The 14,851-nt window shown below is 54.9% G+C and overlaps 2 protein-coding genes across 2 annotated transcripts; both read right to left on the reverse strand.

The window, feature by feature from the left end:
* Positions 1 to 1,787: 1,787 nt before the first annotated feature.
* On the reverse strand, positions 1,788 to 6,521 carry LOC145529870 (uncharacterized). The gene is made up of 3 exons (XM_081550634.1): positions 3,501 to 6,521; positions 2,789 to 3,101; positions 1,788 to 2,538 (listed from the first exon to the last, which is right to left on the reverse strand). The coding sequence occupies exons 1-3, from the start codon at positions 3,735 to 3,737 to the stop codon at positions 1,910 to 1,912; spliced, it is 1,179 nt and encodes a 392-aa protein (XP_081406760.1). The 5' UTR covers positions 3,738 to 6,521; the 3' UTR covers positions 1,788 to 1,909.
* A 2,911-nt stretch (positions 6,522 to 9,432) lies between these two features.
* On the reverse strand, positions 9,433 to 14,595 carry LOC145529872 (uncharacterized). Its single transcript, XM_081550636.1, has 3 exons — positions 11,146 to 14,595; positions 10,434 to 10,746; positions 9,433 to 10,183 (listed from the first exon to the last, which is right to left on the reverse strand). The coding sequence occupies exons 1-3, from the start codon at positions 11,380 to 11,382 to the stop codon at positions 9,555 to 9,557; spliced, it is 1,179 nt and encodes a 392-aa protein (XP_081406762.1). The 5' UTR covers positions 11,383 to 14,595; the 3' UTR covers positions 9,433 to 9,554.
* Positions 14,596 to 14,851: the final 256 nt, after the last annotated feature.

Raw genomic sequence — 14,851 nt, forward strand, 5'->3', positions numbered from 1 at the left:
TTCAGGAGATATCTCTTCGGGCCAGCTAGTAATTGTAGGATAAGCCTAATGAGTCTTCACAGGATGAAGAGAGTAACGTGCCAAGGTAGCAATCGATGTCCTCATTCGAGAGGATGAAGCTGGTGCTCAGAGAAGGGGGGAACTTGGCCACAGCAAGGAGGTGTGCACCCAGACAGAACCCCCAGATCCGGCCATTGGAGCTCAGGGAGGCCACTGGTGTGGCTTGTCCCTGTGGCAGGGGCCGAGGCACGCAGCCCACCCTGATTCCTGCGGGGGCCTGACTTGGGAAGTGCCATCTGGTAGCTTTGAGACTCACCAAACCAAATTGCACTGGAGAGAGGAAGGACACCTTCCTTCATCCACCCCCCACCCCCGCCGGATTCCCACATACCCTGACCCCTTTCTCTTGATTTCGGAGCCATTTCCAGAGTCCCGCTCATATGACCTCATTCGAAGTGCACTGTGGACGAGCTGCCATCTGCAGCTGCTACCACAGCAGCCAAGGGCTTTAGCTCCCGAGTACCTCCCTTCCTTTGGAACTTGGGGGCCCTCTACTCCCCACTTGCACACCACAGACCTTTGCTGAGGATTGTGGGGACCCTCACTCAGTTTGCAGCACGTTGTAGCCATCCCTGTCCTCTCAATACCTCCCTTGCCACTCAGCTTGTGAGCCCCTTTGGAGCAGCGTGGCCCACCTGGCTGCAACGGAAGAGACACAGCTGACAGTGAAACAACAGCTTAGATCTGACAGCCGGAAAGCTCTGTCAAAAGGGACCTCCCTCTTCACACCGTAGAGGCTGTAGGAGCCGCCAGGCTTTCGGAACCAGTGCAGGGGCCAAAATGACTCCACAGCCGTTTTCCTTCCTGGGGAGGGTTCTGGCTCGAGTGGGAATGGCTCAAGTCTCCTAAGGTTCTGAAAGCCCACTGTGTGCAGATTCACGGTACACAGAGAGGAGAAGGTGGAGTCCTGCCCTGGAGGTGGTCACAGCTCACGGATGAGCCAGGCAGGCAGGCAGGCAGGCAGGCAGGGCATGAGAACACCTGAGCTGCCTTCATGAGTGAATGGTGTGGGGGCAGAGGAAGAGAAGCCGGTCTGCTCCCCCATGTGGTGCCCAGGGCAGGTTGTCCCCAGAGGAAACCCTTACGACGGTGAGGACTCTCACTGCTGTTTCCCAAGGGGTTCCGTCGGTGCGTGTCTTCCCCGGAGCGGTCAGGCCGTCTCTAAAGTACACTGGCCATGGGCATTGCCTCTCCTTGGAACTTCCCACGTGTTTCTCTTTTTTATGGAACAGTGATTTTTCTAGAGGGGTTCTGGGCCACAAGGTTGTTGGGTCATTTTCTAGCCTTCTGTCGTGAAGAACGCTTTCCTGGGCGTTGGGGTGGTTTGTTGTTCCAGCTCCCTTTCTTGGCTTCTTTTGGGAGCTGGTGCAACAAGAGGAGCTCAGCCTCTGCCTTCTGGCTGAGATGTCACCCTTCAAACAGCAATGCCTGCCTGGAGATAATGATGGCATTTGCCAAAAGGGCTTCGTTTGGCACATGATATCTTGAAAGGACGTACACCGTCCTGTCAGCTATCAAAGGCTAGTTCAAATGACATAAAAATGAGAACTCTCCAATGGAGTCTTACAGTAGGTGGAGAGTCCGAAAGAAACTCCTTCAGTCATTTCACTGAGAGTCATTGATTGGGGACACCAAGAATATAGGAAGGAATGCAGAAAGAAAAGTTGAAATTGTGTTCAGGATCGGGGGGGAGGGATGAACAGGGCGTGCTTGCCTTGAATCCAGGCTTTGTTGGGGGGTGGGGCATAAAGATCAAACGGGTCTGAAACCACAAAGTGGTGATGGTAACACAGTATCACCAGAGTCACACAACAGTGTTCCCAAATTGCAACAATGATGAAAAAGTTTACTAATCCCAACTTAACCAACAAAAATACACGAAACCATACAAAAAGTAAAACATCACCAGTAAGGTGGAAACAAACCAAATGCAAAGCAGTTCAGGGGAAAGGAACTCCATGTCCCCTGGGGGCAGACCGAGTTGACGGCGTCCACGGTGAGCCGACAGGGATGGAGGCGGCAGAGCCGACCGCTCCCCTGGACGTGGTGTTTCCGGCAAGGGCTCTGGGTCTCTGTCCAGAGCGGGGGCTCGTTCTTCCTGCAGGGGCGGGTGAGTCATCGTCGGCGTCTGGGTGTTGCGCGGGAGCCAGGGCAGGCTCTCCCTGCCGAGGCGGTGACTCCTCCTCTGCCTCGGGTTCTCCTGCCAAAGCCCGAGCAGGTACAGGTGCACGTGGAGGTGGAGGTTCTGGCTGAGGGGGTGGGACATCAGTGCCTGGGGCTGGGGGTCCTGCAGGCACGGAGATCCGATCTGCCCGGTGTGCTGGCCAGAACCCAGCTGGCCTGGTGTCTCTGCGAGGGCAAGTCTCGGTTCTCCATCTGCCCTCGGTGGATCCCTGGGTCCTGCACCTGGAGCCACCACCTCTGTAGGGACAGGTCTGGGAAGTGGAGCCTGGTTCCAGTTGGAGGCCAGTGCTAGAGCTGGGGGAGAAGCAAAGTTTGCCCACAGGCCAGCCTTGGCATGTGCGTATCCCGGGACAGAAAGCTTCCAAGAGATTCCCAAAGAATACCCAGGGTCGGATGTCTTTTGGGACTGAAGTGTGCAAGATGGGGGTGGGGGTGTGAGGCCAGCGCTTGCTGTAGGCCCAGCAGCATCTTTCGGGGACTCGTCCCTGTGTAGCTCAGCACCCCCTCCCCACACACTCCCGTGCACCAGCCCCAGCGTCCTCACCTCTGTGCTCTGGCGTGCTGGGCTCCAGGTCCTCCTGCTGCCTCAGAGGCCGGGGTTCTCGGGACTCCGGGTCGGAGCCGGGTGTGCTGAGCTCCGTGGCAGCCTCAGACTGGGCCGCCGGGTGTATCCTGGGCGGTGTCTCGGCAGCAGGCCTTCCCCGCCTCCGCTTCGCCCCCGGTGGGGCTGATGCCTCCGTGGGCACGCTCACCTGGAGCCTGCACTGGGCCTCAGGGGCGGGGGGGTGGTGCTCCGACCCCTCCCTCCGGGAGGTGGACGGGGTGTCCCCGTCCTCGGCCTCATCACGTGGGAAGCTCTGCAACGACAGTGACCGTCAGCCAGCCGTGCTGGGAGTTTTCCGAGCTGGGCCTGGCCAGTGGAGCCGCTGCTTCTGCCTGCTCGAACTTCTCTTCCCAGAAGGGTCAGAGACGTGTGTCTGCTCAGATCCCCACCCGGGAGGAAAGAGACCCACCTGAGGGTGTGAGGCCAGCCTGGGCGGCCGGCGCTGCCCGCACTCTCCCCATCCCAGCCAGCCTGCTCTCCCCTGGGGTGTGGACACAACTTGCCCGTCGGCTTCTGACCCCACATCCGCCTGGGCTTCCTTGAGGGAGACACACCCCGAGAAACCCGCATCCACACACACAGGCAAAGGACCCGGTGTTTCCGGGTGGCATGGGAGAGGTGGGCTGGCCCGGCCTGGGGCTCCCCGTGTTACCTTTCTGTTTCTCCGGGCAAAGGGCCAGAGGCCTCTCGGGGGTGCCCTGAGCCAACGTTGACAGGGTGCCCACGCACACTGCCTGTGAGCTCTCCTGAGGCCCCGGCCTCTGGGCAGGGGCAAACAGCAGAACATCCTGGCAGCAAGTGATCTGGCTGGGGGCTCCTCTCCGCTCTGGAGGCCTGGATACCCGGGTTGCGGGTTCTGTTGGGTTCTGTTGCCGGCAGGTGACATCATTTCCTGGGGTTCGTGCTGAGGTCCCTTCCCCAAAGCTTCCCAAGGGAATCTCTGGGTTTCTGACTGCTCGACCACCCCCCTTAGGCCATGTGCAGGCACAGTGACAGCCACACTGCCCAGCCCACAGCCCTGGGGAGGCCTGGGTGCAGCCAGGGCCTGAGCTCCGAGGACCCCGCTGCTCTCAGACCAGGCTCCTTCTTCTCATAAGTGGTGTGGCCCTGGACAAGCGTATGCCCCTCAGGGTTTCCCCAGTCTCTCCATCTGCAGAGTGGGGGTCATTCTCCCATCTGCTTCCTAGTTCTGTCGGCCTACGAGCAGCTCCATGCCTTTCCACCTGGGGCCGATATCACGTGGAGCTTGTGCGCTGAGACTTCAGAAAGAAAGACTCCATCCAGGGCTGACACAGCACAGAATGGGGCAGAACGAGGCCTGGATGCGCCGTGGTACCCAGGAAAAGGCACTCCCCCTCCTGACTGTTTTGAGACCCCGCATCCAAGTTGGAGGACCGAAAGGAAGACTCGAAGGTCTCCCTCTCTTATAGAAAAGAGTAGCCAACTTTCTGGTCCTCTGTTTCCATTGAGATTCTGTTCAAGTGTCCCAGCTCGGCTTCTGCGGGTGGCTGAGCTTCTAAGGGCTCCCTGCGTTCTTGTCTTTTCCTCTCCAAACCTTCCGTCCTTTTCCCCCTTCTGGGGTGGATGGGCGCTGTCGTTGCTTCTACCTTCGAGACAGATTGATGAAAAGTCTGGACCGTCGATTCCTTTCCTCTCTCTGGTTCCGTGTCTCTCTCTGGCTCTGTCCCTCTCTTTTCCCTTCTCGATTCAGTCTGTGTCTTCCTCTTTCTCTCTCGTGTGTGGATGGATGGATGCTAGGAATGCACATGTATATGATTAGATGAGGGTTATGTTTTAGGGATAGGTTAGAGGGAGAGAAAGGCTTTAGGTCGGAGTTGGTCATGGGGGAAGGGTCAAGGGTGGTGGTGGTGTTTCTTGGAATCTGAGTGCTGTGCATTCTTCGTCTCTTTCCATATGAACCCCTTCTCAGATACACCACTTGCAAGGAGTCTCTCATGTTCCGTTTCCTATCTTTTGCATTTCTGAATGCTTAGCTTCTCTGTTGTGAAGAGGTTCCATTGGATGGAAACCCGTTGGCGTACTTCGTTTTCCTCTTTCCCTTACTTGAAGAGACCCATTTCTACCTCCGCCCAGCAAATGGCAAGGAGACTCTGATGTTAAGGAGCCTTTGACCTACGCTTCTTTCTAGCTATCTCATGATATCAGTCTTTAGGGTGAGGTTTTTCCCCGATATTGAGGTGGTGTGAGATCAAAACCAATAGCGTTCTTCAGATGTAGCTGTCTGGTTTTCCCATGGACATTTATTGAAGAGGCTTTCTTGTTCCCATTTGGATATTCTCCCCTTCTGTGTCAGAGATGAGTTGACCATGGATGCCGGGGTTTGTTTCTGGACCCTCAACTTTATTCCATCGATCTGGATCTGTGTGTGTTGTTGTATTCCCAATAGCATACTGTCCTGCTGCTGCCGCTGCGGCTAAGTCACTTCAGTCGTGCCTGACTCTGTGCGACCCCATGGCCTGCAGCCTACCAGGCTCCTCCGTCCATGGCATTTTCCAGGCAAGAGTACTGGAGTGGGTCGCCATCGCCTTCTCCGATACTCTCCTGAGGATCCTAGTTTGGTCGTCTAATTTCCTTTCACACAACCTTGGATGTCCGTATCGGGGCTTTTTCGTCGGATTGTATTGACAATTTAGGCTCTTTTCTGTTTCCGTACCCCTTTTGCAATTCTTTGTTCGGTGCGAAAATGCATTGGCCTTTTGGGAGGAATAGCATCGAAGCTGTGGATTGCCTTGTGGGGCTGTGACATCATTTTCCCAATAGGAATTCTTTCAAGCCCTGAGCACAGCTTCTCTTTCCAGTGGTTGGTGTGGGCTTGATCTTCCTTCTTCCATCTCTCGCCGTTTTGTCAGGACAGGTCCTTCCTTCCCTTCTGGGTTAGATGGACTCGTGGGTATCACTTCAGTGAATGGCATTGTCAGTGGGGGTGATAATTCCCTTCTCATTGGAAGACTTTGCTGTGAGTATTAGAAATGCAAGTGATTTCTCTTCCCCTTCCTCCCTGTCCATCTCTCAGAGCCACCGGGAAACAGAGGCCTCATCCAGGGTCACACAGGCCTGAGGGAGTGCAACTAGACTGTTGTTTCTCCAGGCCCTCAGTGCTGGACATCATCCGGGATACTCTGTGTGTGTCTTCCTCAGTCTGCTGTCCCTTCAGACCTTTCCCTAGTTTTCACAGGCTTGTCGTGTTGGTGTTCTTTGTCTGTTTGGAGACACATCCTTGAGAAGCTTTGTGTTTCCACTCATTCGTCTCGCGATGTATGACCTGTCTTTTGCTTTTGTAATGAGGTCTTTCCCACAGTAGATATCTTTGATTTTGCAAAGTCCACTGTATTCTCTGGGTTGTTTTGTGAGCTGCCTTTTCGTTTTGTGTGTGAAGACTCAAAGCACATGTCCGGTTTCTGCTCATTGCTCTTCTAGATTTGTGACAAGTTTTCATGGAAACTTTGTCTAGGGATAACTGGAAGTGAACTCGGTGTAAGGTGTCAAGTCTCCATCTCCATTCATGTCATGCCCTGCAGTTTCCAATTCCCTGTTCCTGAGTGGTTTTGGAGACCTTGTGGGAAGTTTGGTTGCATCGGAGTTTGCGTTTCCACCTTGAGTAGATTCACACTGTTCTGCCCTCAGGGACACTGTCAAGGGGGAGTGAGGAGCTGCCTGCACTTCCAGCAGTGACCACACGGTGGGGCGAGTGCTGCTCTCCCCTCTGGGAGCCCCAGGCCACAGGCATCCCAGTGAGGAGCCAGCTCTGTGCTCAGCTGAAAGGAGTTAGTCTCTCAGGAGCCTCTGAGCCCTTGCCTTTGGATCACCCAGGGTGGGCATTTGCTGTGACAGAAAAAATTGCCCTGAATTCCATGGACGGAAGAGCCTGGCTGTGTGGAGTTCGTGAGTTGCCGTGAATCAGACACAACTGAGGACACAAAAATTCAATAGACTAAAACACTTTTTGGGGGTGGGGGGAGTGAAAGGGGGTGATGTGGGGTTTTTTGTCTTATATAATAGCCGAGGGAAATCTAGTTTAAACCTAAATTCACATAGATGGGAAAGGTATAGCTCTCCGTCACCCTATTAAAAAAAAAAAAAAAAAACGACTTCACTTTTCTGAAAGCTTATTTAGTAGCTTCCTTGAGCAGTTCATTGTGAAGGATTTTTTTTTTTTTCTGTGACATTGGCCTCATTAAAATGTACGGTTTGCCTTTACTGGATAATTTTGTTCATTGGTTTGTTAGGGAATCTTGGTAATATTTGAGTTTCCTGGGGAGTATGGTCACATGACCTGGCCCTGGCCAATCGGTGCGTTCCACCTCCCTGGCCACTGTGATTGGCTCCGGACTGGGGCAGTGCCCAATCGGGGCCCAGGGCCGGGCCTCACGTTGGAAGCCAGGGGAAGACGAGCTCTCGTCCTGCTGGGGTAGGGGAAGGGGTGGGGCCGGGGGAGGTCAGGCTCCAGCAGTGGGAGGGGCTTGAGGTCCGCCTGCGGCAGTTGGTGACCTTCCTGCTCCCCTCAGGGCAGAGCCGCCGGCCTGAGAATGAGGGCGCTGCTGAGCCCAAGGCGCTGGGATGGCCCGCTGCTGCTGTGGTCCCAGAGCTCCACCCGAGACCTGAGGGAGGCCGTCTGCCCGTGAGTCCTCTCCCGCTTGTCTGTCAGCTTGTTTGAACCATGCTGGGTTTTCTGCCCAGCTGGCTAAGGGGAGTCCCTGGAAATGCAAGGGTGTGGGTTTTGGCAGACTTCAGGGAAGACATGCCAGATGAGCCTGGGAGACTCCAGCTTAATCTGGATTCAGGAGATATCTCTTCGGGCCAGCTAGTAATTGTAGGATAAGCCTAATGAGTCTTCACAGGATGAAGAGAGTAACGTGCCAAGGTAGCAATCGATGTCCTCATTCGAGAGGATGAAGCTGGTGCTCAGAGAAGCGGGGAACTTGGCCACAGCAAGGAGGTGTGCACCCAGACAGAACCCCCAGATCCGGCCATTGGAGCTCAGGGAGGCCACTGGTGTGGCTTGTCCCTGTGGCAGGGGCCGAGGCACGCAGCCCACCCTGATTCCTGCGGGGGCCTGACTTGGGAAGTGCCATCTGGTAGCTTTGAGACTCACCAAACCAAATTGCACTGGAGAGAGGAAGGACACCTTCCTTCATCCACCCCCCACCCCCGCCGGATTCCCACATACCCTGACCCCTTTCTCTTGATTTCGGAGCCATTTCCAGAGTCCCGCTCATATGACCTCATTCGAAGTGCACTGTGGACGAGCTGCCATCTGCAGCTGCTACCACAGCAGCCAAGGGCTTTAGCTCCCGAGTACCTCCCTTCCTTTGGAACTTGGGGGCCCTCTACTCCCCACTTGCACACCACAGACCTTTGCTGAGGATTGTGGGGACCCTCACTCAGTTTGCAGCACGTTGTAGCCATCCCTGTCCTCTCAATACCTCCCTTGCCACTCAGCTTGTGAGCCCCTTTGGAGCAGCGTGGCCCACCTGGCTGCAACGGAAGAGACACAGCTGACAGTGAAACAACAGCTTAGATCTGACAGCCGGAAAGCTCTGTCAAAAGGGACCTCCCTCTTCACACCGTAGAGGCTGTAGGAGCCGCCAGGCTTTCGGAAGCAGTGCAGGGGCCAAAATGACTCCACAGCCGTTTTCCTTCCTGGGGAGGGTTCTGGCTCGAGTGGGAATGGCTCAAGTCTCCTAAGGTTCTGAAAGCCCACTGTGTGCAGATTCACGGTACACAGAGAGGAGAAGGTGGAGTCCTGCCCTGGAGGTGGTCACAGCTCACGGATGAGCCAGGCAGGCAGGCAGGCAGGCAGGCAGGGCATGAGAACACCTGAGCTGCCTTCATGAGTGAATGGTGTGGGGGCAGAGGAAGAGAAGCCGGTCTGCTCCCCCATGTGGTGCCCAGGGCAGGTTGTCCCCAGAGGAAACCCTTACGACGGTGAGGACTCTCACTGCTGTTTCCCAAGGGGTTCCGTCGGTGCGTGTCTTCCCCGGAGCGGTCAGGCCGTCTCTAAAGTACACTGGCCATGGGCATTGCCTCTCCTTGGAACTTCCCACGTGTTTCTCTTTTTTATGGAACAGTGATTTTTCTAGAGGGGTTCTGGGCCACAAGGTTGTTGGGTCATTTTCTAGCCTTCTGTCGTGAAGAACGCTTTCCTGGGCGTTGGGGTGGTTTGTTGTTCCAGCTCCCTTTCTTGGCTTCTTTTGGGAGCTGGTGCAACAAGAGGAGCTCAGCCTCTGCCTTCTGGCTGAGATGTCACCCTTCAAACAGCAATGCCTGCCTGGAGATAATGATGGCATTTGCCAAAAGGGCTTCGTTTGGCACATGATATCTTGAAAGGACGTACACCGTCCTGTCAGCTATCAAAGGCTAGTTCAAATGACATAAAAATGAGAACTCTCCAATGGAGTCTTACAGTAGGTGGAGAGTCCGAAAGAAACTCCTTCAGTCATTTCACTGAGAGTCATTGATTGGGGACACCAAGAATATAGGAAGGAATGCAGAAAGAAAAGTTGAAATTGTGTTCAGGATCGGGGGGGAGGGATGAACAGGGCGTGCTTGCCTTGAATCCAGGCTTTGTTGGGGGGTGGGGCATAAAGATCAAACGGGTCTGAAACCACAAAGTGGTGATGGTAACACAGTATCACCAGAGTCACACAACAGTGTTCCCAAATTGCAACAATGATGAAAAAGTTTACTAATCCCAACTTAACCAACAAAAATACACGAAACCATACAAAAAGTAAAACATCACCAGTAAGGTGGAAACAAACCAAATGCAAAGCAGTTCAGGGGAAAGGAACTCCATGTCCCCTGGGGGCAGACCGAGTTGACGGCGTCCACGGTGAGCCGACAGGGATGGAGGCGGCAGAGCCGACCGCTCCCCTGGACGTGGTGTTTCCGGCAAGGGCTCTGGGTCTCTGTCCAGAGCGGGGGCTCGTTCTTCCTGCAGGGGCGGGTGAGTCATCGTCGGCGTCTGGGTGTTGCGCGGGAGCCAGGGCAGGCTCTCCCTGCCGAGGCGGTGACTCCTCCTCTGCCTCGGGTTCTCCTGCCAAAGCCCGAGCAGGTACAGGTGCACGTGGAGGTGGAGGTTCTGGCTGAGGGGGTGGGACATCAGTGCCTGGGGCTGGGGGTCCTGCAGGCACGGAGATCCGATCTGCCCGGTGTGCTGGCCAGAACCCAGCTGGCCTGGTGTCTCTGCGAGGGCAAGTCTCGGTTCTCCATCTGCCCTCGGTGGATCCCTGGGTCCTGCACCTGGAGCCACCACCTCTGTAGGGACAGGTCTGGGAAGTGGAGCCTGGTTCCAGTTGGAGGCCAGTGCTAGAGCTGGGGGAGAAGCAAAGTTTGCCCACAGGCCAGCCTTGGCATGTGCGTATCCCGGGACAGAAAGCTTCCAAGAGATTCCCAAAGAATACCCAGGGTCGGATGTCTTTTGGGACTGAAGTGTGCAAGATGGGGGTGGGGGTGTGAGGCCAGCGCTTGCTGTAGGCCCAGCAGCATCTTTCGGGGACTCGTCCCTGTGTAGCTCAGCACCCCCTCCCCACACACTCCCGTGCACCAGCCCCAGCGTCCTCACCTCTGTGCTCTGGCGTGCTGGGCTCCAGGTCCTCCTGCTGCCTCAGAGGCCGGGGTTCTCGGGACTCCGGGTCGGAGCCGGGTGTGCTGAGCTCCGTGGCAGCCTCAGACTGGGCCGCCGGGTGTATCCTGGGCGGTGTCTCGGCAGCAGGCCTTCCCCGCCTCCGCTTCGCCCCCGGTGGGGCTGATGCCTCCGTGGGCACGCTCACCTGGAGCCTGCACTGGGCCTCAGGGGCGGGGGGGTGGTGCTCCGACCCCTCCCTCCGGGAGGTGGACGGGGTGTCCCCGTCCTCGGCCTCATCACGTGGGAAGCTCTGCAACGACAGTGACCGTCAGCCAGCCGTGCTGGGAGTTTTCCGAGCTGGGCCTGGCCAGTGGAGCCGCTGCTTCTGCCTGCTCGAACTTCTCTTCCCAGAAGGGTCAGAGACGTGTGTCTGCTCAGATCCCCACCCGGGAGGAAAGAGACCCACCTGAGGGTGTGAGGCCAGCCTGGGCGGCCGGCGCTGCCCGCACTCTCCCCATCCCAGCCAGCCTGCTCTCCCCTGGGGTGTGGACACAACTTGCCCGTCGGCTTCTGACCCCACATCCGCCTGGGCTTCCTTGAGGGAGACACACCCCGAGAAACCCGCATCCACACACACAGGCAAAGGACCCGGTGTTTCCGGGTGGCATGGGAGAGGTGGCCTGGCACGGCCTGGGGCTCCCCGTGTTACCTTTCTGTTTCTCCGGGCAAAGGGCCAGAGGCCTCTCGGGGGTGCCCTGAGCCAACGTTGACAGGGTGCCCACGCACACTGCCTGTGAGCTCTCCTGAGGCCCCGGCCTCTGGGCAGGGGCAAACAGCAGAACATCCTGGCAGCAAGTGATCTGGCTGGGGGCTCCTCTCCGCTCTGGAGGCCTGGATACCCGGGTTGCGGGTTCTGTTGGGTTCTGTTGCCGGCAGGTGACATCATTTCCTGGGGTTCGTGCTGAGGTCCCTTCCCCAAAGCTTCCCAAGGGAATCTCTGGGTTTCTGACTGCTCGACCACCCCCCTTAGGCCATGTGCAGGCACAGTGACAGCCACACTGCCCAGCCCACAGCCCTGGGGAGGCCTGGGTGCAGCCAGGGCCTGAGCTCCGAGGACCCCGCTGCTCTCAGACCAGGCTCCTTCTTCTCATAAGTGGTGTGGCCCTGGACAAGCGTATGCCCCTCAGGGTTTCCCCAGTCTCTCCATCTGCAGAGTGGGGGTCATTCTCCCATCTGCTTCCTAGTTCTGTCGGCCTACGAGCAGCTCCATGCCTTTCCACCTGGGGCCGATATCACGTGGAGCTTGTGCGCTGAGACTTCAGAAAGAAAGACTCCATCCAGGGCTGACACAGCACAGAATGGGGCAGAACGAGGCCTGGATGCGCCGTGGTACCCAGGAAAAGGCACTCCCCCTCCTGACTGTTTTGAGACCCCGCATCCAAGTTGGAGGACCGAAAGGAAGACTCGAAGGTCTCCCTCTCTTATAGAAAAGAGTAGCCAACTTTCTGGTCCTCTGTTTCCATTGAGATTCTGTTCAAGTGTCCCAGCTCGGCTTCTGCGGGTGGCTGAGCTTCTAAGGGCTCCCTGCGTTCTTGTCTTTTCCTCTCCAAACCTTCCGTCCTTTTCCCCCTTCTGGGGTGGATGGGCGCTGTCGTTGCTTCTACCTTCGAGACAGATTGATGAAAAGTCTGGACCGTCGATTCCTTTCCTCTCTCTGGTTCCGTGTCTCTCTCTGGCTCTGTCCCTCTCTTTTCCCTTCTCGATTCAGTCTGTGTCTTCCTCTTTCTCTCTCGTGTGTGGATGGATGGATGCTAGGAATGCACATGTATATGATTAGATGAGGGTTATGTTTTAGGGATAGGTTAGAGGGAGAGAAAGGCTTTAGGTCGGAGTTGGTCATGGGGGAAGGGTCAAGGGTGGTGGTGGTGTTTCTTGGAATCTGAGTGCTGTGCATTCTTCGTCTCTTTCCATATGAACCCCTTCTCAGATACACCACTTGCAAGGAGTCTCTCATGTTCCGTTTCCTATCTTTTGCATTTCTGAATGCTTAGCTTCTCTGTTGTGAAGAGGTTCCATTGGATGGAAACCCGTTGGCGTACTTCGTTTTCCTCTTTCCCTTACTTGAAGAGACCCATTTCTACCTCCGCCCAGCAAATGGCAAGGAGACTCTGATGTTAAGGAGCCTTTGACCTACGCTTCTTTCTAGCTATCTCATGATATCAGTCTTTAGGGTGAGGTTTTTCCCCGATATTGAGGTGGTGTGAGATCAAAACCAATAGCGTTCTTCAGATGTAGCTGTCTGGTTTTCCCATGGACATTTATTGAAGAGGCTTTCTTGTTCCCATTTGGATATTCTCCCCTTCTGTGTCAGAGATGAGTTGACCATGGATGCCGGGGTTTGTTTCTGGACCCTCAACTTTATTCCATCGATCTGGATCTGTGTGTGTTGTTGTATTCCCAATAGCATACTGTCCTGCTGCTGCCGCTGCGGCTAAGTCACTTCAGTCGTGCCTGACTCTGTGCGACCCCATGGCCTGCAGCCTACCAGGCTCCTCCGTCCATGGCATTTTCCAGGCAAGAGTACTGGAGTGGGTCGCCATCGCCTTCTCCGATACTCTCCTGAGGATCCTAGTTTGGTCGTCTAATTTCCTTTCACACAACCTTGGATGTCCGTATCGGGGCTTTTTCGTCGGATTGTATTGACAATTTAGGCTCTTTTCTGTTTCCGTACCCCTTTTGCAATTCTTTGTTCGGTGCGAAAATGCATTGGCCTTTTGGGAGGAATAGCATCGAAGCTGTGGATTGCCTTGTGGGGCTGTGACATCATTTTCCCAATAGGAATTCTTTCAAGCCCTGAGCACAGCTTCTCTTTCCAGTGGTTGGTGTGGGCTTGATCTTCCTTCTTCCATCTCTCGCCGTTTTGTCAGGACAGGTCCTTCCTTCCCTTCTGGGTTAGATGGACTCGTGGGTATCACTTCAGTGAATGGCATTGTCAGTGGGGGTGATAATTCCCTTCTCATTGGAAGACTTTGCTGTGAGTATTAGAAATGCAAGTGATTTCTCTTCCCCTTCCTCCCTGTCCATCTCTCAGAGCCACCGGGAAACAGAGGCCTCATCCAGGGTCACACAGGCCTGAGGGAGTGCAACTAGACTGTTGTTTCTCCAGGCCCTCAGTGCTGGACATCATCCGGGATACTCTGTGTGTGTCTTCCTCAGTCTGCTGTCCCTTCAGACCTTTCCCTAGTTTTCACAGGCTTGTCGTGTTGGTGTTCTTTGTCTGTTTGGAGACACATCCTTGAGAAGCTTTGTGTTTCCACTCATTCGTCTCGCGATGTATGACCTGTCTTTTGCTTTTGTAATGAGGTCTTTCCCACAGTAGATATCTTTGATTTTGCAAAGTCCACTGTATTCTCTGGGTTGTTTTGTGAGCTGCCTTTTCGTTTTGTGTGTGAAGACTCAAAGCACATGTCCGGTTTCTGCTCATTGCTCTTCTAGATTTGTGACAAGTTTTCATGGAAACTTTGTCTAGGGATAACTGGAAGTGAACTCGGTGTAAGGTGTCAAGTCTCCATCTCCATTCATGTCATGCCCTGCAGTTTCCAATTCCCTGTTCCTGAGTGGTTTTGGAGACCTTGTGGGAAGTTTGGTTGCATCGGAGTTTGCGTTTCCACCTTGAGTAGATTCACACTGTTCTGCCCTCAGGGACACTGTCAAGGGGGAGTGAGGAGCTGCCTGCACTTCCAGCAGTGACCACACGGTGGGGCGAGTGCTGCTCTCCCCTCTGGGAGCCCCAGGCCACAGGCATCCCAGTGAGGAGCCAGCTCTGTGCTCAGCTGAAAGGAGTTAGTCTCTCAGGAGCCTCTGAGCCCTTGCCTTTGGATCACCCAGGGTGGGCATTTGCTGTGACAGAAAAAATTGCCCTGAATTCCATGGACGGAAGAGCCTGGCTGTGTGGAGTTCGTGAGTTGCCGTGAATCAGACACAACTGAGGACACAAAAATTCAATAGACTAAAACACTTTTTGGGGGTGGGGGGAGTGAAAGGGGGTGATGTGGGGTTTTTTGTCTTATATAATAGCCGAGGGAAATCTAGTTTAAACCTAAATTCACATAGATGGGAAAGGTATAGCTCTCCGTCACCCTATTAAAAAAAAAAAAAAAAAAAACGACTTCACTTTTCTGAAAGCTTATTTAGTAGCTTCCTTGAGCAGTTCATTGTGAAGGATTTTTTTTTTTTTTCTGTGACATTGGCCTCATTAAAATGTACGGTTTGCCTTTACTGGATAATTTTGTTCATTGGTTTGTTAGGGAATCTTGGTAATATTTGAGTTTCCTGGGGAGTATGGTCACATGACCTGGCCCTGGCCAATCGGTGCGTTCCACCTCCCTGGCCACTGTGATTGGCTCCGGACTGGG

This window comes from Giraffa tippelskirchi, chromosome 12 (assembly GCF_054371585.1).
Source record: "Giraffa tippelskirchi isolate mGirTip1 chromosome 12, T2T-mGirTip1v1.2.pri, whole genome shotgun sequence".
In the NCBI taxonomy this organism is placed as follows: Eukaryota; Metazoa; Chordata; class Mammalia; order Artiodactyla; family Giraffidae; genus Giraffa; species Giraffa tippelskirchi.

Coding starts and splice junctions, on each gene's coding strand:
- LOC145529870 (XM_081550634.1), bottom strand. CDS start 3,737: ATGATGTCACCTGCCGGCAACAGAACCCAACAGAACCCGCAACCCGGG. Junction 3,102..3,500: donor TTGCCCGGAGAAACAGAAAG/GTAACACGGGGA, acceptor CTGTCGTTGCAG/AGCTTCCCACGTGATGAGGC. Junction 2,539..2,788: donor CAGCACGCCAGAGCACAGAG/GTGAGGACGCTG, acceptor CTTCTCCCCCAG/CTCTAGCACTGGCCTCCAAC.
- LOC145529872 (XM_081550636.1), bottom strand. CDS start 11,382: ATGATGTCACCTGCCGGCAACAGAACCCAACAGAACCCGCAACCCGGG. Junction 10,747..11,145: donor TTGCCCGGAGAAACAGAAAG/GTAACACGGGGA, acceptor CTGTCGTTGCAG/AGCTTCCCACGTGATGAGGC. Junction 10,184..10,433: donor CAGCACGCCAGAGCACAGAG/GTGAGGACGCTG, acceptor CTTCTCCCCCAG/CTCTAGCACTGGCCTCCAAC.